Here is a 22,009-nt window from a genome sequence, read left to right as displayed (position 1 = left end):
ATGCAGGGTAATTTTACATAATGTATAATTTCAGATATATACATCTAACTGAAAGATTTATTTGTTCCTAATATACAACACTTAAAGGTATATTTTTAAAATTTTAATTTTCTTGCTTCTCTTGACATTCCCTTGCTTCTCTTGACATTCCCTGTTTCTTTCAGCCAAGACAAAACTTGAAAGTAACTCAATTATTTCTTGTTGAGAAAAGCCTTAAAATGTTTTACATCTCTGTTGTAAAATCATTTTCATAGCATTCTTTCATACATAAATGACTCAATTTTAAATATTGCATGAATTCTTGCAGCCTTCTCAAACAATGATTGAACTCTGGATGGATTTTTATAACACTGTTCAACATCAAGATGCCGAAGAAATTAACACCATTCCAACCAGTGTTGATGCAGCTTCCACTTTATTATTAAGGAAGCAAAATACTATGGCTATTCTTGAAAACATCAAATATTCTTGGAATCTCTTGGAGCAGGTAAGAAGCTTATTTTTGGAATCTCTTGGAGCATGTCAGAAGATGATTAGTTTAGCAATGGCTACATAAGTGATCCTTTTCTTAATTGGTACCAGGAATATGTTTTATTGCATGATCTCTGCAGCATTTGTTGGCATCTAGGGATGCAAGAGTGCCGTTATCAGGAAAGTGAATAGGTGTTATAAATATACTATAGTAGGGAAACACCAAGACTTCCAGTGAAAAAAGTGTAAACCTCAACAATATTGAGAACAACATTATTAAATTAAGTTAATGCTGGAAGATGCAAATGGGAAAGTATGCTACTATTTCTAAATTTGAAATTGACCCTTTAGAACTGGACATCAGGCATTACATGGAAGACCATTCTTCAAACCTAAAACTGCTGAATTGGAGAAAAGTTCTTGGTAATTTTACAGAAAAGCTCTGCAGCTGATGTGTTTTTCATTTTGAAAATCACAAAAATAAGTACTAATTTATTGGTTGATTGACATAAAAATATGAGGAAACCTACATAAGTAGTTTAGGATCATTAAAGTAACCCCCTTTTATCTAATGATTATGGGTGACCACAGTGGGGAAGCAGGGTTCTTGGTTGAGGGAAAACATCAAAGAGGTGAACCAAAAGAGTGTTATTAACCTTATTTCGGCTAGGGCACCAAATCCTTACCTAGTCGAGGGGCTTCGCTTCCATGGAGCCTCACCTAACCTAGCCTAGAGCATTGTAAAGTCAAATAAGCTTGTGTCCTAACTTGCCTGACCTAACTGAACTTAGGCCACTGCAAATTCAAAAGGGTTACAATCCTAACCTAACCTTACTAGGGCATTTATAGATTCAAATAAAGTTTTGTCTTAATCTACCACATGTAACCTATCATAGCCTGGGGTATTGTAAATTCAAAAAGGGTTGTGTTCTAACCTAATTCTAACCTAACCTAGGATGCTGTAAATAGGGTTGTGGCCTCACCCACCACACTTAACCTAACCTAGCCTACAGCACTGTAAGTTCAAATAGGGTTGCGTCCTTCCTGCCAGACCTAACGTAACCTGGGGCACTCTAAATTCAAACAGGGTTACATCTTAACCTGTCACACCTCACCTGAACTAACCTAGGGCACTGCAAATTCAAATAGGGTTTTGTCCTAACCTACCACACCTAAATAAAACCTAACTGGAGGTGGGGGAGGTTCCTTCCCAGCCAGGGTTTGCAGTTTTATGTTACTCACAATCCATTTAATTTATAATATAGCCTATGCCAGAAGACAGTCTAATACACTAAAATTAATTGTTACAAACAATAAAACCAAAAGTATTATCTTATTTGGTAGGAGAATACTGATGTAAATTGACACAAAAAATCTCCATAGCACAAATTACATAATGCATGTGCGTTAGGAAATAACACCAAATGATCAGTGCTGCAGCTGCCTCTGTATGATTGCATCCATGGTGAGTCATTGAACAACATCAAATGACTGGCAGTAAAATGGCAAAGTAGCATATCAAAGGGTCCAACATTTTTTCATTAAAGCATGTGCATTAAAATTGTAGGAGTTCATTAGGCAAACAATTTAAAAAACAAGTTAGAAAACAACTTTCTCACAAAATGTGCATTAAAATTGTAGGAGTTCATTAGGCAAACAATTTAAAAACAAGTTAGAAAACAACTTTCTCACAAAAAACAGACTCCCATGCAAGTTGGGCAGAGCCAAGTCACCTGAGGTAGGAGCCACATTTAAACCAACATACGAACTAATAAGAGCTCAAGTTGCGTGGCCATTGAAACAAACAAATGAACTTAGAAAAATTTCAAGAGTATCCATAAGAGATGCGTACTTCATCGTTGGTTTTCTCTGTAATTATTACAGTTTCTTAATTATCTCACCTGTATTGCATTGTATACACTTTTCCTTATTGAACTGTGCAGAGCTCTTTTTTTTTTTTTTTTTTTTTAATTACCAAGTCCTCAAAACATTTATATAACTTTTAACTGAAAAAAATACATGTAGGATTATTGTTTAGAGCAGATTATGTTAAAGTGATTAAAAAGATGTCATTGGTAATGCTGCCTTCGAATTCTGTGGAATTTTTTAACAATTGTACTCTTTCTTGTGCAAAGACAAGCCTGATTTTGCATGTGATTGTCTTTGGGGTTACAACAACTCAGTGACTTACCTTGTTTCTTGGCTTTCTACCTCAGATTTTTCTTAAGTTACTGTCAGTATTTTTAAGGCACTATTTTTAATGAGAAAACTGGGTGTTTGATACCTGAATAGAAATCATTAGGTCACGTTACACTTAATGTTAGAGAGTATTGTTAGGAGTCACCTGCTAATTATGAAAAAAAGATTTTTAGTTGTTTTGTATAGTTTTATTTTATAATGCTGTCTTGGTCACTTTCATGATATTATTTATCCTTGACCTGATTTTGGTTAAAGTTTGAGATGCTCATTATGTATCTTTTCTCTTTTTCTTCTCAAGTGGAATCTTATTAAGACAAATCAGTAACACTAATAGTAGTTCATTAGTAAATGTAGTTTTATTGGTTAATGAGAATATGTTATAGGAAGCCCACAATTTGAACACGTGTAACGTCACTGAGAAGATTTAAGTAACGCATGTAGTCTGTAATGTGAAATTGCATCTTTTCAGGTTGGTGATGATGATTTAGAACCACAAGAGTTGTACCATCTCCTTAACTGCAACCTTAGATTGCTTGATAGAGATACTGAAGAATTTAAGGTATAGTAATCTAAATCTTAGTTTAAGTATAGTACCTTAAGCATTCCTAGTTGAATAGGATGTGTCCAAACAATCCTCTTACTTGACTCACGCCTACAGTTGGTAGGGTTGGTTACATACCAGAAACAAGGAATGCATATGTTAATATTGATAAGACTTTTAGATAATTAACCCTGCATATAATAGTAATTTGAGCAAGGGGAGAATCTGACTGTATCAGTTGACTTTCATTTGTTTTTGATCGTTCTGATCATGTGGGTAGCACTTGGTCAATTTGCAGAAACTTTGGTAGACAACATGGTGCATGTGATTCTTGCAGTGTTGCTGTGAAGACCAGTTTCTTATTCTAAATCAGTAGTGCATTTGCGGCTAGAAATCTGCCGTAGTTGTTTCTTCTGTCTTAAACTTACAATGTGTTATTTAATAACAGAGCTTTGGAGGGATTTACTACATGAAGTGTGCCTTGCAAGGCAAACTGTTGATGGGACTATAGGGTTTTTTCAGTTCTGCATTTTACTTTTCTTCCATTTCCTATGGCTTCTTTCCTACTTCTATCCCTATTTAACATCTTTAACTTTACCTTGCTTTAGTTTTAATCTTCCCTTTAAGAATGTATCCCTGAAATAAACCCTTTCTGAGTAGAAATCTGACTCAGTTGTCTTGTTGGACTACAATACTGAATACATAACAACAAAGCTTGTGCCAACCAGTGACATTGAGACTCACTCTCTATCCTTTTATAGTGACACCATACATATACAAATACTGTATAATGTAGTCAGTACTATACATCAAGAGTGACTTGAGCTCCATAATTGACTGTTTCTGTGTACTCGTCAGTACATTTATAAGCCTTCTATCTGTCTGTCTGTCGTAAAAAGGTTGTTTGTACCTACGGGGATACAAACCATCACTTTTTATATTAGGAGTATCTATCAGCACAAGATTCAATGGTCATTGCTCTTGGTGGAAAAAAGGTAGTTAACTGGTGGTTAAAGGGAATGAGTGGGGTAATACCCCTCACTTACCTGCCGACATACCTGCCGACATTAGGCACTTTACCTTTGGCTGCTGAGTAGTGAGAACATGCCTCCCACTGTCTCCCTATGTGCCCTTGGGATTGGACGAATATCTTCTACCCATCTTAAATTTTATTAAATTATTTTTGTGCTGTGTATCTTTTGACTGTATATTGTGCCACCCAATCTCTCCCTCTTTTCCATATGTGCAACCTTGTCAGTGGCCGTCTTGGCCCCAGTGCCTGGGTTTTTGCCCTAAATATCATACATCCATCCATCTCTCTAGTGAAAGAAGATTGATAGTTTGGTAACATGAGAAGGGAGGACAGAAGGCATTTGTTGCCTTGTGATGCCATTGGACCTCTCCAGTTCTTCCTTCCTCCCTAAAAGTTTAACAAACCCTTCTTTTCATCTCATCAAGGGAAGAAGACGATTATTAGATACCCAACAGTTGTGTCATAGAGCATCTACAAACCTCCTCTCAATATTCCAGGTTAGTCCATCTGAGGCAGCATTCCTCGATAGTCTTGTTGGTAATGACAAGACCAAGCCCCCTTCTTGACCAAGCTGCTGTTTTCTGTGGTTCTGTAATTCATTTAGCTTCTCCATCTACTGCAAGGAAGGGGGATGCTGCTTTTGCAGTAGCTCTCCCAGTAACTTGCCTTCTAGAAGATTATGTAACATCTCCCGTTCTGGACCAGCTCTTAGGTGTGAAAGATGAGCAAGGCATTCCAGGAGAGAAGGAAGAAATATTCTTCCTCTTCATTGTCTTCTTTATCATTAAGCTCATCTTCACCTTCCTCTAAGGTCTCAAGTAGGAAGTCCAGGAGGACATATCTCATGTGCTCTGCCTCATTGCCAATGAGCAGAGGTGCTAATCACTAGCTGCGATCATTTTACTTCTGGTAGGACAGTGGTTCCAAGCACGCTTTGGGCTCACACTAAGATGGATCCCCGCAGCTAAGGTGCTAATTCACTACCTGCTGATCGTCATAACTCATTGCCACACTGATATGTTGAGCTGCATCTTTCTTCCCCTCCAACAGGACAATTTTACCTCAAATAGTATGTACTCGCGTTCTTATTGGTCTTAGTTTCAATTAAGTTTAGGAGGGAGGGTGGTGATTTTGGGGTCTGAACTCTGTTCACACAGCCAGTGACTGGATCTCAGTTTTCTGGTTAGAATGGGATTGGGAACAGGCAGGTGATGGAGAGGAAAACATAGTCAGTAGTGGAAAGGGGAGCAGGAGTCCTACATTCTCTTTCCACCAACCAGTATATTATCAACCCATAATAACAGCAGGGCATTCTTTCGCCAAACCTTTGAACATGATTGGTTTTATAATTGGGCTGGAGTCAACTGCCAAAACCAAGACTGGTATCGCAGTCTTATTTTATGAATGGAAAAGAATGGGAAAAGGTTATTTTGACTTTTCTATTTCTTTGGCTGCCTTTGTCATTATTCATGGAACAACAAGCCAAGACAGAGTAAACACTGGAACCCATATTTGACACTGATACCATCTTTCTTCCCCTCCAGATTCTCTAAGATCTCTAGCCTTGCTGAGGGTGTTTAAAGAGGTGATGGAGAAAGGCAGTAGAAGTCTTGAAGGACCACTCTCCAGTTTTCACAAGTGCCTCTTGAATGGAAGTTTGGGGGCACTGGAACCCATAAGATTATTCAGCATTATGTGCCTCTTGAGTAAGTTTGGGGCTAACTGTTTTGTGAGTTTTGTCTGGCATGTTTGATCTCAAAGGGATGGGCTCTCTCTCTCTCTCTCTCATCCTTTCTCCTGTCCTGGGTCTGGAGCGGAGTCTCAGGACTTGTCAGTTCCTGATGGGAGATTCAAGTTTTTCTCTGACCTCTCCCACTGGGACTTAAGTTGGTGGTTCCAGATGGGATGGTTTTGGTTTTTTCGTAGGCCCACTGCAAGCTGTAAGATTCTTCTTGAAGGACCCAAACTCTTATTGGAGTACTGGCTCTGTCTCTTCATATTCATCTAGCACTGAAGAAGGTGTCCTGGAACACCCTTCCTTTTTCAGACTGACTAGGTATCCAACAAGTTATGACTCCTCTTGGGGAAACATCTTCCACAGTACTTGTTTGAGGAAACACAAAGTCAGGGTGTGAGACTGGCCTTAGCCTTTTGGATGAACTTTGCAATATTTCTAGGCAATGGAGATAGATATTAAGGTTGTAGGCTTCCCCTCCTTCAGTCTACCAGAGGGACATTGCCCACAGACCCCTAGATATTTCTTGGGACTTGGTTGCTAACTGGTTGTGTGGGCACCCACCTCCTGGACAGGAAGTATCTTGTCTGAGCACTTTAACTTACTGTAAGCCTGTGGGAGGAGTACAGTAACTGGACTCTCTCTCCCTCTCTTATTTCCATTTTAGATCAGTATTTAGACCAAAGTATCTTCCTTGCTTTTCATCCATCCTGTACTTTAATTTTATTAATTTATCTAAGTTCTTTAATCTATAAAGTGCGTAAAAAATAATGTAGGAGATTTTGCTTCTTTTAAGTCTTGGGTACTTAAATTAAAAAACATGTTTACAGTATATAGTTATGAAATTTATTTATTGTATATCAGTCTCCTGACCACTTCCATGTTGTATTCTTTGCAGGTCATCCCTTTCTTTACTCACCGCAAGCATTCCCATCTCCTATTATAGTAAATTCAAGTGATTTACAGTACATTGCTTTTTAACTATATCAGTCTATGCAGCCCCTTGACTTCACCCACTTTTTAGCCTTTTACTTTACTCTCCCAATTCTTTTCATCCATTTTGCTGTTTAACTACTCCAACTCCCTTTTTTTCATTATTTTAAGCACTGAATGGCTGAAAGTGCCTTAGTACTTGGTTTTATAGCTAAATTTTCATAAATCAGTCAGTCATTACCATTCAGAAGAAATTTTAAGATTAAATATATAACATTCCCCAATATGATTGCTCTTAATGGAATGTATTTTAGTTGTATAAGCAGGACTGGCTGTATTGAGTTTTATAAAAGTTGCAAGATTAGGTGTCTAACACTATACATTTTGTTGCCAGCTTATTGAAGAATTTGCTGGAGCTTGCCACAATTCCCGTCCTGGCGTGTTGCTTGATGTGTGGCGCATCCACCGTATTGGAGATAAAAGGTAAGTATGAGTCAACTTTTGTAAAAGGCAGTGAACAGTAAGTTTGTATAAAATATTAAGAGTAGAGAGAAATGTCACCTAAGAAAATGTTGATAATCTGTATAAAAGAAACTTAATTGATTTTAGAGGAACTTCAGTAACAAGTAGCAAATTTTTAGAAGTAGTTGCATTATGAGTCTACAGTTAATTAATTGAAAGTTAATCTTTATCAGTAAAATCCGAGAAGAAAATCTGTCTTCAGTTTTAATACCTGTTTATACATAGACTATTTAAAGCTTTGAATGGGAAGCAACATCTTGAGAGCCCTGCCTTGGATGTATGCCATGGTCTGCTTTTTTCAAATATTTTTCTCAATCAGAGTGCTTAACTTTTATTTTTAAAGCAACTAACTAGGATCCCCATATGAAAGACCAAAAAAGAATTAAGAGAAGATAACTAGACTAATGCAAATATAAATAAAAAAGAAACACTATGGTGTAGATTTCCAAACGGATGAACATCAGCATCCGTATCAGTGCCATAAAGACTTCAGTTTTACATTAAAGGGAGCAAAGGATCTGTTACTGAGCAGTGTGACATCAGATTAACTCAACAGAAATAGGATGTTAAACGAGTAATAATCATAAGCTCAAGAAGGTAGTAACCCAAAAATTTAAGGAAGATTGCCAAATAGGACGTTTTGTGTCAAAGTTCTTATTTATAATTAACTTTTGTACAAAAAATGAACCTACCGATTTGGGCTACCAGCTCAGATAACAAAGATCCAGTTACAGTGCAGACATTCAGATGGGAAAGTATTCCAGTAATCCTTTTCTTCCCAACTTAATTTGTAGTCTGTGTTGCTGCGTTGAATGAGCCTTTTCCAGGTGTTTCTACTGTCCTCCTTTCATTTATTTCTTTATTTTTCATATTCTGTTGAGTGCTGCCCCTCTGTCTTCTTTTAGGCCTTCCTCTCCTTCATGTCTCTGTAATATTGTAATAAAAAGAATCCAGAATCTGCCATAGGATAGCTTAATGATGCCCATCTTTTTTGAAAAATGGCTACAAAAGATAGAGCTTGTTCTTGAAAGTAGCACCAAATTTGTACAAATAACTTTATATTATTAATTACAGAAATTTGACAATGCACAGTTACTATGGAGTGGAAGCATAGCATAAGATACCCAGCCAGTAAAATCTTAGTTTTATTAGAGTTCCACTTGCAATCTAAATAAACCAGCTGATAATCCATTACAGATATGTTAAGGGTAACGGCTACCTCATTTTATATTTGAGTAGAATATTTGCTACAGGAGCTCCTTGACTGCATGTCAACAGTAGTGCAGTACTGCTCTCATCTTAAAGAAATGGCTTGAATTGGTAGTTTTCTTTTTCAAAAATAGATGGTAACTGTAACTTCACCTGAAATTTTCCCCCTTGGCCTCTTTCATTAGCTTTATTTTAATGAGGGATTTCCATTCATTAAAATAAAGCTAATGAAAGAGGTTAGTGTTCATTACCTGGTTTGCAGATTTTGTTTCCACATTCTGTTGAAGTACCACAGTGTCACACTATCAAGCATTAAAGGGCCTTTCATTACATTTACTGTAAAAGTTAGGATCAGACTTGGATGAGCTAAAGGTAATGCTTCTTGAAAGATGCTACTTTGACTTTTTTCCTCTACAGACATATTTTGTAACCACTGTGTATTTGTTTATAGTTTTTTTTTAAGTTTATTTTCTCCCTGACATTTTTATACTTAAAATATTTTTTCTGTGATCCAACCTACATTGATGGTTTAATGTAACATCAAGGTTGAACACCATATTCTTTGGAAGCTTGAACTTCAAGTCAATGGCCCTTGTGGGCTTGTTCCATATGAATAGGGTTCATCTGCTGAAGAATAATAATGATGATGATTGATGAGGATGATGATGATGCATTTTACAATACAAAATATAATATTTTTACGATGGATTTTCCACCTGTTCTTTTGAGCAAAGAATGCATATCCTATAGTGTGAGTTGTTAAAAGTACATAGTTTTATATTGAAAATTAAAAAATTTTTATCATGGTTTTCATTTTAATTATTACATATTGTTTTCATTTCCTCTCTTTAAAATGAGTTTTTCTTTATTTATAGTTTTGATGAATTCCGTTCCATTGATTACCGAAAGCTACTATGGTTGGGTGTTAATATTGGAAGTGTTGCAGCTATCTTGAAGGGAGGCTTGAGAATTACACCTTTCACTGTAGGCAATTTGGGCAGAGGTGTCCACCTTACTCCTGACCATGCTGGTAGTTCATGGAATGGTGAGTTGATTTTTTTTTTCTTGTAATTTGTGGTAGTGCTTAAATTTATTAATGAATGGAGTCTAAAATGTGTAATCCATGGTTAAATAGGTCATGCTTTAGAGTATAGAGTAACTTGAAATTGGAATACATGTCTTGGTACTTCTCTGAAGTTATTATACAGGTTGACCATCACTAATCTGGCAATCAGTAGTCCGGAACAATCAGTAATCCGGCACAAATTTCGGCTAGAGTAATTTCTAATGTTTCCGCACTAATTTTCAAATTTCCCGGGTCGCTGCACTAACTCACTACGTCAAACCGTGTATGGTGGCGCCAGTGCTGCATCAACAAACTGGTAGCCCTAGCCTACTTTATACTGAACTCTATTCACATATTAGCGGTATTATACAAACATCAACATAACGAATGTGCATCTTTTTCATGGATCTTTTAAAAGTTATGCTTTACTACATTGTTTTTCCAATTGCATATATTCTCATATTGCTTTTGTATTATAAATTGCAATCAATGTTTTGTTTTAAAATTGATATTACGCGCATTAACCAAGATCAAAGCGCTTTCTTGTTTCTAGTTAAGCGTAAATGAATATGGATAGTTTATTTATTTGGGACAAGGATATTTTTAAGTTATATCGAAGTGTTTTTAAGTCGAAATATGACTTAAATAGGTCTCGTTGTGAAATTAATATAGCTATTTTTTTAGTTAATATATGACGTTTATGCCAATCATAGCTGGCCGTTTTGGGGCATGCTTTTTTTTTTTTTAGTAAAAAAAATCAAGATTCCGTTAGCTATTTTCTCTTGATTTCATCATAATCTGACGAGCTTTATGTATTTATCTTTTATCGGTGTGAAAACAGTATTTGTATTCTTTCATGCCCGATAGTTTTTGATTAAAATACATTCTCTCAGTTTATTTACGGTCAGAGTTTTCTTCATCCATGTTGCCGATGCGATAATTTATAGTCATTAGCGAAAACGAAAATTGTTTTCTCAGCTTCAGCTACAACTTGCAGCTTAAATTTACTGTAGCAGTATATTTCCATGCTGATCTTTTCTCCCAAGAACAAAGGGTGTAGTGTAAAAAATATATCAGTCCTATTGTACAGTACTTACGTCATTGTGTATCCTGTGCGATGGTTTGAAATACAAGCACAACAGTTGTTATTCGATACGATTATTAGCAAAACAACAGTTTCCCGATTCGATTTAATTTATGGCTGTACATTACAGAAAGTATAACATTACTAACAATACTTTTATCATTCTCTTTACTTTTTTAATTAGCAGATGGAATAAGAGATGGAGGAAAAAGTTTGGTCTATTGTAAGTTGGTCTCTCTAAGCTATACTTATGAAATCTAAAAATATTTCTAAATATTTTTATTATCGATGATAATTACTAACCCCATCGTAAACTCGAAATATATTAAATTAAGATTATACATTAACTCAAACACTACCTGTATTTGATAATTGTCTTTCTTTATTAACCAACTTGTACTGATTTGTGGGATATTTTAATTCTAGGATGAAGTGCTTAGCTACTTTTAATGTTTGTGTATTCTAGCCTAATAAATGGCTAATCCGGCACCCTCTAGGTCCCAATGATGCTGGATTAGTGATGGTCAACCTGTATTCCAAAATGTAGTCGAGGCATACAGACTTCCTCTGTAAATGCTGAGTCAGAATATTTAACTCTTATCGAGCTGGCCAGAAAGTTAATATTGATTGACTGCCGTGTTGTCTGTGATTAATGAACAATTTACCCGTACGGAATGAAAGTAACATAGATCCTTCACTTCACCTTCCTAAAGCTATGCACAGGTAACTCCATCTTATTTGTGCAGTTTGGTATAGTATCTCCTACATGTCCAGTTATTACTACTGGCTGCTAATATACACTTGCATGCTTTTTATGTTAATTATGAAAACCTATGCAATCCCTGCAGTTTTATGCTTGTTACTCTATGTAGGGGGAGCCTTATCAGCTAATCCTTAAGGCATCCCTGTAAAAGCTATAAACTAGTAGAACTGAAGTACTGTATAATCAGTCAGTTGTTTAGGTGGAACCTTAAGTTCTTATTCTAGGGCAGTAGCATTCAAACAGACTGCATTCATGAACAGGCAAATTTCATGTCTAACCTCCTTTTGGCTGCCAAAGACTAACATGAGGATTGCAGTAGGTTGGAAGATGTTCTCTCTGGTTCTTTCATAATGTTGCAACTGTTTCATAAACCCCAGAACAGCTACCCTAGTAATTGCATTAGAAGGAAAATGAGACTGCAGCACTCCTAAATATAGTTTCTCATAAACAATACATTCCATTGTTAATCCACATTACATTGTTAATCAAAATCCTTACCCAGTAAGATAGGACAAAAGGCATATTGTTAATGGTGATAAACAAAAAAAAAACATGGTTATGCCTTCAGGCAGCTTCCACAGTCCTTAACCCTATTTTTTGAGTTGTCTGCTGTTGGCTTGTTTATGTTGGCAGTAATTTATTAGGTAAATGCATAAACAGCAATTAAACAATAAATGTGGTACAACCAAGTTGTATAACAATTTAAAGTAGCATTTAACCCTTTAATGCCGACTGGACGTTTTTTACGTCAACAAAAGTTTGTCTGTCAGGTGCCAAGTGGACGTAAAAATATGTCGACTACAAAAGTTTTTAAATATTAGCGGAAAAATAACATAAGCCTGGTTTTGAAGAAATTTTTTATATCAGCCTTGAGGGATGCTGGAGTTCCACGGATCACACTGTTGTTTTACAAGCGTAACCCAGCTGTATGCGTGAATTTCTTTCTTATCGAGAAAAGCATCAGCTAACTCTGCTGAAAATCTCAAATTCTTTAGTCACTTTGTCGTAATTTTGCACCGTTTTCTATTGGCATAGTTTATATATGAAAATGTGCACAATTTCATGAAGATACAAGAAAAAATAACTCATGGTTGTAAAACTTTATCAATTTTGACATATTTTCATATAAATCCGCGATAAGTGCCAAAATTTCAACCTTACGGTCCTTTGACTTGACCAAAATGGTAAAAAATACAGTTGTATGCTAAAACTCTTACATATAGTAATATTCAATCATTTACCTTCATTTTGCAACAAACTGAGAAGTCTCTAGCAATGTTTCGATTTATGGTGAATTTAAAAAAAAATTTTTCCTTATGTCACACTTGCATGCTAACTCTGCACGAAAATCTCCAGAAATTCTTTAATCACTTTGTCAAATTTTTGCTGCCGTTTTATATTAGCTGTTACATAACGTTTTATATATGAAAATGTATAATTTCATATTAGAATACAACAAAAATAATTCATGGATGCGGCTTTATCAGTTTTGAAATATTTTCATATAAATCATGAGTGACAGAAATGGTAAGAAAAAATGCAATTGTAAGTTAAAACTCTTACATTCTAGTAATATTCAATCATTTACCTTCATTTTGCAACAAATGAAGTCTCTAGCACAATATTTCGATTTATGGTATTTCTTTGAAAAAACTTTTCCCAACCTCATGCATGGCAGCATAACTCTGCTAAATCCCAATTTCTATAGTCACTTTGTAAGTAATTTTTGCACGTTTTATATTAGCCATTACATAAAAGTTTTATATGAAAATGTTGTGCAATTTCATGTAAAATATAACAAAATAACTCATGGTTGTAACTTTTGTCAATTTTGAAATATTTTCATATAATCAAATAAGTGCAGAAATTTCAGCCTTCAGTCCTTTGACTCTACCAAAATGGTCGAAAAATGCAATTGTAAGCTAAAACTCTTACATTCTAGTAATATTCAATCATTTACCTTCATTTTGCAACAAGCGGAAGTCTCTAGCACAATATTTCGATTTATGGTTTTAAAAAACTTTTTATGCGTCCTCGCGTTAAATTCATGCATCATTTGTGATAATATTTTCTCTATGTTGCTTTGATCGTTTATAATTTGTTATATACAAAATCATTTGCAATTTAGTGTACAATACAATGGAAAAAAAATAGCTCATTAGCTTTAATATTTTGCTCACAGTGCGATTTGTATGCACATATATGAATTTTTTTTCGCTGTCATATATTCAATATTTACATATGATAATGATATTTTTTCATTTCTGGTTGCATACTAAGCTTCAGGCAATGAGAAAAAGGGCCAAAATGAACTCTTAATCTTAAAAACTAAGCGTGTTGTGATTTTTAAAAAACTTTCTTTCCGGCGACTAACTCCCAAACCCCCGCCGGCATCGGCGCACTTTTGTAAATAGAGGCTCGGTGTTTAAGAGGTTAAGTCAGTCTTGAACCTAAGAGTATCAATTTCCATAATTAGAATATCAATTTCCATATTACTGCTTAGAAAACTTACCACAATTTAACAGTAAAGGGAACAAAATACCTATGGCACCATTAAGAAGAAGATGGAAAGGGGAAAAGTCCCAAGACCATTGGGAATAATGAGCATTTGCTAAAAAGCAGCAGGAGAGCCTCTTATTGATAAGCTAACCAGAAAATATACAAACCTGACAAAAGGAAGAAGTAGGACCACAAGACTGGGGTTATGACAGTAATAATATTCACAAGAAAAGTGGATGCTCTAAAATGTAACTGAAATTATAGATGAGGCGAATAGTGCATCATGCTATGAAAATAGAGAAGTTGCTGGAGGAAAGGCTGTAAAAGTGCTTCAGGTCATTAGTAGGCAGTCTGGCTTCATGCCAAAGGTCAACAACAGAATTGGTCAATAATAAGGCAACTAGACAAAGTGCAGTACCATGCAAAGAGGAAGAGAAACATATTTGTGAATCTTGAGAAGGGATTTTGCATAAATACTACAGTACATGCATTACTTTTTTTACTTAGTCTCTGCTAATGACAGCACCTGGTCAGGAGACATTCAGTTATACAGACTACAATAAACCTTCAATATATTGCAGTCATTATGTGATTGGGAAACAATGTATTCTTCAAATGATTGAACCCTTGTTCTTTTGACCACAAAACTGAAGATACACTGTCATTTTGCCAACCTGAAAAAAAAATGAAGAAAATCATCAGTTGCCAAGCAGTTATAAATCTTAATTGGTATGTATTGTATCCCATCATTACCTTTGCTTTTACTCCTACTGCCTTTTCAATTTGTCAAAAGTTTACAGACACAGTGAATAAATGGTGTTGGGAATGTTAAGCACTCCTAAAAGCTTTAGCTCAAGTACCTGGTCCTAAGTCCAGGCTTGTATGCATTCATTATATTTTTTATTGCTTTATTCCTTCATATGTGGTGACTGTTAATTCTTGTACATGAAATATTCTTGCTCCTTTTCTTATTTCCTACACAATTTCATATCCGTACAGGTCTACATAAGTTTTATGCGCTGATATATCCCTGCCAGTTAGTATTACAGTACAATAATTCCATTCCATTCACTGTTATGTAGCTTTAAATTGTGTTTCATACAGCATATGAATTACATGTTTATGAAAGCAAGTTGTTATGCTTATATAACTATTGTCAGTTCAAGGAAGTGTATCTTTGTATTCTTGTATTTGTTAATGATCAATATAAAACCAAGTACTGTATTGTACATACATTTACAGTTGAAAAATACATGAGACTTATAAATGGGAGTAGATAAGTTAACAGATCCTATTGTTTTCAGCAGTTTTTATGTGTTATATAGTAATTTAATTAATATATATTTACTGATTTTAGGATAAGGTACTATACATGAGAATTTAAATACTAGGGTTATAGTAATTTGATTAATATATATTTACTGATTTTAGGATAAGGTACTGTATATGAAATTTAAATACAGGGGTTAGCTGGTAATTTGGTGAATGTATGGATGAATGGCTCCATTCAGCATTGCTACTCTTGGTTTCTGCAGCAACATAGTTACTACAGTATGTTTGAATGGTTTTTATTATCCAAAGAAACCAGCATCATATAGAGAGAGGCCTTTTTTATTCATGCCATCATGATCGATAGAGACAAGTAGTTGCCATGGCTTTACCATGGCACCTCCTTTAGGGGCAGCAGAAATCAGGAGAGATAAAAGGTGGGGCTACTGTAGTGTCTGCACAGGAAAGATTTGCAATCCTTTTTGCAATCCTCATCTGTCCTCATAATCTATCCATATTTGTATCTTTTTTGGGGGAAGAAGTCCCTTAGCCACAGAATAATCAATCTACCACAAGGTAGGTTACAAAAGATGGTGGGTTAAACTATAAGTAAACAGTTAAAATTGCCACGTCGGATAAATGCTATGGAACCTCCCATTCAAGAGGAGGCACCATTGATGATGCATTAGATGGGCAACAGAGGATTCTGAATCTGTCATGGCAGGAGCTATAGTGGCCCAACTGTAGCTTTCCTAACTTAAGTGAAGTCAGTGAAACTAAACTGTATCTTAGCAAAGGATGTTGATCATTTAGTACAGCACAAAGATTCCATTTAATGTTCTACATGGTTGATATAAGTGAAATTCTTAACAGTTTAAAGTGAGTACTTCTCAAATTAATTCTTTCCAGTTGGGGTGCACTGGGGAACATATGCTGGAGAAAAGAATGTAGGCTTCATGTTTTTGGCGGAAGCAGCACTTGGCAGAATCAAATATGTAAAAATGGGCAACTCATCTTTGAAACAACCTCCTGAAGGGTTTAATTGTGTTGCAGCTAAAGGCAGACTAGAGCCTGGTAAGTTTATAGTACTGAATACTGTACTGTTTGGATTTTTATAGCTTTAGTCATATATGATAATTTTATTGATCAAAGAGTGTAACCAAAATAATTTAAATGTTCATTTTGAGGTTTAAAAGAAATTCCTAAATATATGCGATGAATATTTAAGGAAGAATGTGTTTTAAGGGGAATAAATTCAAGGGAAAATTGGTTAAAACAAAACTAGTTTTTCATACAGACTTAAAGGTCAAAATACTGAAAACACCAAGTTACATTTCCAAAGATCACATGATCTTTACTGCTTACATAGAGCATTTCCAAAGATCACATGATCTTTACTGCTTACATAGAGGGTTTAAGGTTCAAATGACTGAATATTAAGTACCTGCCTATAGGAGTTTTCATTCTTCTGTATCTGCCATAGTTGGATTTGCCCTGTCAGAAGGTGTATCAGGGATATTTGGGTTTGCCTTGTTAAAAAGCAATGCTAAACCAACAGTTGAAACAGTATTTATATGCAATAATGTTTGTCAAGGAAAGTGGTTTCATTTGGGTTTTGCATATAATTCTCTTAGCTCCAGAGACTAAATGATATTCTGTGCAAAAGAAAATATATTCTCATCTCAGTGGTTTTGCATTTGGGGTGGATTTCGAAAACTAATTGAATCACAAAAAGGATATGTGTCTTGGGCTTTATTCAATTCACTAGTATCTGTTGTAATTTTTGGATATTGTATTCTGTAGTGACAAAATTTGTACACTTCAGTTACATGTAATTCTTATGGGGCATATAGCAAACCTGCCTGATAAGGTTAAGTGTTTCAAATCCTACACTTTTAATATCTTGAAGATGAATATTCAACATTTTTACACATACATGGGTGATGGGGATTCCTTTTTGTGTTATATTCAATGGTAAAGGTCAGTCATACTTGGAGGTCAAAGGTCAAAAAGGAATTTAAACCTTGATATAACTTTTGACTTTTATTAGACAGAGACATCATATTTAGCAGACATACTAATAATGCAGATGTGCAGAATGAGGTCTAGGTCACACTTAATATTTTAAGGTCAAATAGGAATGTGACCTTGGCTATAAATGTTTAACTACAGAAGATAGAGACTTCTTATTTTATATTCAGAGTGGAATTAAGGGCAGGTTGTTAGCGGTCAAAAACATATTTGCTACTGTGGTGGCACTGAGTTTAACAAAAACTTTGGCACGGCTTACTGTAAGGTGATGTATGGTAGTTTCCACGAAGGGGGTAGTACCATCAGTGCACCCCATGCAATGCACTGTAGGCATTACTTAAGGTTTTTTGCAGTGTTCCGTAGGGCCCTAGCTGCAACCCCTTTCCTTCCTTTTACTGTACCTCTGTTCATAGTCTATCTTACTTTCCGCCCTCTCCTAATGGCTGTTTTATAGTTCAACTGCGAGGTCTTTCTCCTGTTACACCTTTAAAACTTTCTTTACTCCCAATTTCCGTATCAGCAGTGAATGACCTCCAATTCCATATAATAGTTGATCTACCAGTCTGTCTGCCCAACCCTCTTTATCCCTCTATATCTGGTAAGGTTAATAGTTTACAAATCACAATAATTTTAGGTCTTTTTTGAAGGTAGAGACTATATATACAGTATCATTTCACGCAGTGGATCTGAGGGTAAAGGTCATATATTTCTGGATCGGGGACCCGTGTCAGCCGGTGAAATAATCCATTCAGCACTTATTTCTAGGTAATTCTGTTGCTAGATACCAGAAAAAAGCTAAAAATGTAAAGCTGGGGTTACTACCAGAAGCGACTCAAAAATGGGTCGTATATGGTAAGGGTAAGTGAGAATGCACAATCACGGGACCCTGCCCTATAATTCCCAATGTCAAGTCCCAACGAGAGGTGCGATACAAACCCATACACTACTCGCGGACTGTACACAAGAGCAGCACTAGTTCGGCTTTCCATTTTAGCACGCGATTTAGTTTCTACGTAATTTAAGATTGTGCTCTTTATTTTATACTCTATTTGGCATTTTATGGCATCCTCACAAGGTTCTTCTTCAACAACGGTACCAGTGTTTTATTGTTTTTAAGCGATTGGGAAACCCTTATTTCCTTTAGTTTAATAATTAAAAGTTTATATCGCCCGTCTCGATCTCCTCTCCTGACGTCTCATGACCTCTCTTGGTCTTGGGTGCGACATGTTTTGTTTGTGTTATTTATTTGTATACTTTTTGTTTGGGATATATTCCCAATTAATGATTCTAACTTAGTGGTTTGATTAATTTTATGTTTGTTCTGTACCCTTTACTACAGTGATGTTAAGCGTTTGAGCTCTGAGCTACCCCCTCGGGCCCATTAAACATTTTCATGGCTTCATTATGCCTTAATTTTGTCCCTCACTTCTCTTGGCACAGAATCTTATTTTCATTGGTAATCTTACGGTTTTTACTTTGTTTTTACAATTTTGTGAATTTGTGTTCCCTTGCTGGTCAAGTGCCGTCTTGCTGTTTAGGCTCACGTGGTTCCCCCTAGGGCCTGATTAAGCTTATTATATTGGCTTTATTTTGCCTTATTTTGACTCTCAACTTCTCTAAACATGGGAACATGATTTTTCATTGGTACATTTAAATTTTGACCTTGTGCTCCGGATGCTTTTGAATTTTTGTTGATTATTCTGGGTACTTTCATTTAACTGGAGGTGGCCTTTTCCCTTCACGTTCATGTCGTGTTGGGCCTGCCTATCCTCCCTACGTGTACCTTATAGAAAATTTTGTTTTATTATGCATTATTTGGGTTATTAATTAGTCATATCCCTCTCCTAAACTTCCTTCCTTTGCATAAGCCTCAGTTAGGGTTAGTCTAGGGGTTGGCTATAACACTTTTTCCCTTAGGGAAAAATGCGTTGAGGAGAGTCTACGATCTGTACGTATGATTTCATGTCTGTGATCTCGTTCTGTACATATGTGTTTTATGTCTGGTGCTTCCCTTTGTTTGGTTTTGGCTTGGATATATTGCCCTCGTCACCCTCTCCCTGTTTCAGCTTTCACTTAGGCTAATGTTCCTAATAGGTTAAGTTGGAATAGCGGGTTTACCTGCGTCCTATCTAGTTCAATCCTTCTTTGAGTTGCAAAAAGGTGACCGGAGTGCTCTCCCCACTCTGTTCACCACTCCTTTTACAGACTATATATTATTTTGTTGTATCGAGAATCCCCTTTTCCCCCTTTTACCCTTTGCTCTCTCTCCCCTTGGTTCGTTTTCAGGTTTGTTAACTTTCCAAGGCTTGAAACAAAGTATCCACTGTTTGTGCTGTAGCCTGCATCCTACTCTGCATTGATTGGTTGTTCCTCGGTGTGTCTGACCTTGCTCGGTTGGCACCCTCTGGACCTGGGGTGACCGGGGTGCTCTCCCCACTCACTGTTCACACTCCCTTTTACCTTTCTTTGCTCTCTGGCCGTAGAGGTTTTGCCCTTCTCTCCTTTTCTCTCGCTCTTGTTGTGCAACACAGCTCACATAGCGAGGGATCTATGAGGATCTCTGGGCGCCGAAGTGCTGTCCCACCTGAGTCAAGCTACTGGGTTACCAACCTCCTGGCCTATCCTTCCCTCCCCCTTCCTTTTACGTCGACTGTTTTCCCTTACGTGGTGCTTTCCACATGTTCGCACCTCACTGTTGGGATCCCATCGAGGCCAGTTAGCGTGTTCCACCTGACTGTCTTCTGTTTTATTACTTTGGCGTTCCCCCTCCATTTTGCTACTACCTGTTCGGTGTTTCATTATTTTTGTTGGGCCGTTCTCCTTGCTTACTGCTCTGGCGGTTATAGTGTTTAGCGTTCGGCGTTTATTCCCCACACGCTATCACTTGTTTGGATATCCTCTCGGGGGTTTTCCTCTCTTGGCTCTGATGCGCCACTTCCGAACAGTTCATAACCTTCCCTGTGTTTGTATCCGTCATTTGTTAAAACATGGTCGCTCGAATGTTCCCCTTGACTCTGTTTTGTGTCTATGAAATTTGTCTGTTATCCAGTTTTCTCGGTTTTTTCGGGAGTTTCCTGGTCTGAATAAGCTAAATCGCTGCTATGAGTACTCTGCTCGGCATCGTTCCAGCATGCCCATTTCTCATACGTTTTCAGCTGGTTTTTGTCGTGTGCAGAATGCTCCTATCCTGCAACAAGCAGCGATCCGCGATCTATAGTTCCCCATTCCGGTCATGCAGTCTGTGTTGGAGAGGTATAGTTTGTACGGAAGATTGTGAATGCGCTATGCTCTCCCCGAGCAGACTACCCGATGAACCCGTGGTTTATATACACCTGTCGGTTTATCTCCGTCAAACTCGCCTCATATGGCTTATTTTTGACGGAAAGGTTGTGAAGTATGATATGCTCTCCCGAGCAGGCTGCTGATGAATCAGTAGGTTTTATTTACACGGTCGGTTTTATCTCCGCCAGCGCCGCCTCATATGGCTTGTTATTGTCGTTTGGCACCGGCAGGATTCACGTTATGCGCTATGCTCTCTCCGGGCGAGCTACCTGATGAATCAGTGGGTTTCATATACACCTGCCGTTTACCTCCCATCAAACTCACGCCTCATGTGGCTCATTAATAGTCGCTCTTTCGGTCTTTGGGCTCTCTCGAGCGAGATTCTCGGTGAATCGGTGGTTTCATATACACCCTCGTTTCCTCCACAAACTCTGTCTCCCGGCGAGATTCACCGGCGAATGGTGGGGTTTCATACATGCTCGGTTTTCCTTCGCCAAACTCCGTCTCATATGACTTATTAATAGTTACTCCGATTGTATGGGTCCTACCTTTCCCCTCACTGGAGGGCCAGCATGTTCTCGCTCTTTCTTAGCTACCCACTCTGGTCGGGGTCAGCAACCGGGCGCTTGTGAAATCGGGAAATTCCTGTGTCTTTCAGTGGACACATTTGTAATGTTCTTTCATGGCGCCCAGTTCTCAATGTCAGTTGATGATTGCTGCCCCTTTGTTTACGGTCAAAAGTTGTTGGTCCTATTAAAAAATTAACTGTTCTGGAGGGTTTTTCTGAAAGGCGTTGCGGCCAGTCTCGTTCGAACCTGTGAACATCGCTCGTCCGGGCGATAAGTTGGTGCGAGAATAAGTGAAACCAACTTTTCCTTTAGGGGATTCGTTAGCTCCTCATCCCTTTTAACGGTTTCTGGTCTGCCGTCCTGAGGTGAAAATCAGTCAAGAAAAGACCCTTTTTAAACCAAGAAGACCGGCTCGGGGCCTCGAGAAGGCGTCTCGGATCTCTAGTCGGTGCCAGTCTCTGAGTTGGGCCTCGTCTCTTGCTGGAAAGGGACGGCCCAAGCAAAGCAAGGTGGTTACCCCCTCCTTCCTTTGTTGCAGACACTTTTGCGGTCTCCTTATAAGGAGCTCGATTTGAGGTCATTGACAACCTATCAAACTATCTATCTGTCTACCTCCTTGGGTCCGTGCCTTCCCTTTCCAGAGCCCAATCCCAAAGATTATTCTCAGGGCTCATTATCAACGGATCACCTCTAAAAATCCTGCTCACGTTCGGAATTCTATCGTTCGGACACCTCACCTCTTTTCCCCTTCGGTCTGGGAACCTTTGGCGCCCTAACCGCTTTATGCTTCCAGCATGAAGGCA

The 22,009-nt window shown here is 37.3% G+C and overlaps 1 protein-coding gene and 1 long non-coding RNA gene across 5 annotated transcripts in view; one reads left to right on the top strand and one right to left on the bottom strand.

Annotated features, from left to right (window-relative positions):
* The window catches only part of LOC136845862 (protein mono-ADP-ribosyltransferase PARP3-like), an 81,461-nt gene that overhangs the window by 51,876 nt on the left and 7,576 nt on the right, over positions 1 to 22,009 (top strand). For all 4 annotated transcript variants that reach the window (XM_067116281.1, XM_067116290.1, XM_067116296.1 and 1 more), the window contains exons 8-12: positions 308 to 487; positions 3,140 to 3,229; positions 7,307 to 7,395; positions 9,519 to 9,688; positions 16,234 to 16,398. In XM_067116281.1, the coding sequence (XP_066972382.1) occupies positions 308 to 487; positions 3,140 to 3,229; positions 7,307 to 7,395; positions 9,519 to 9,688; positions 16,234 to 16,398 (694 nt within the window). The remainder of the gene's footprint in view (positions 1 to 307; positions 488 to 3,139; positions 3,230 to 7,306; positions 7,396 to 9,518; positions 9,689 to 16,233; positions 16,399 to 22,009) is intronic.
* LOC136845889 (uncharacterized) overlaps positions 14,540 to 22,009 on the bottom strand; it is a 245,662-nt gene continuing 238,192 nt past the window's right edge. Inside the window, exon 4 of the long non-coding RNA XR_010855287.1 lies at positions 14,540 to 14,729. This is a non-coding gene — a long non-coding RNA (uncharacterized lncRNA). The remainder of the gene's footprint in view (positions 14,730 to 22,009) is intronic.

The sequence above is a fragment of the Macrobrachium rosenbergii genome, chromosome 2, assembly GCF_040412425.1.
Source record: "Macrobrachium rosenbergii isolate ZJJX-2024 chromosome 2, ASM4041242v1, whole genome shotgun sequence".
Taxonomy (NCBI): domain Eukaryota; kingdom Metazoa; phylum Arthropoda; class Malacostraca; order Decapoda; family Palaemonidae; genus Macrobrachium; species Macrobrachium rosenbergii.
This window is presented reverse-complemented; position numbering and strand designations above follow the sequence as displayed.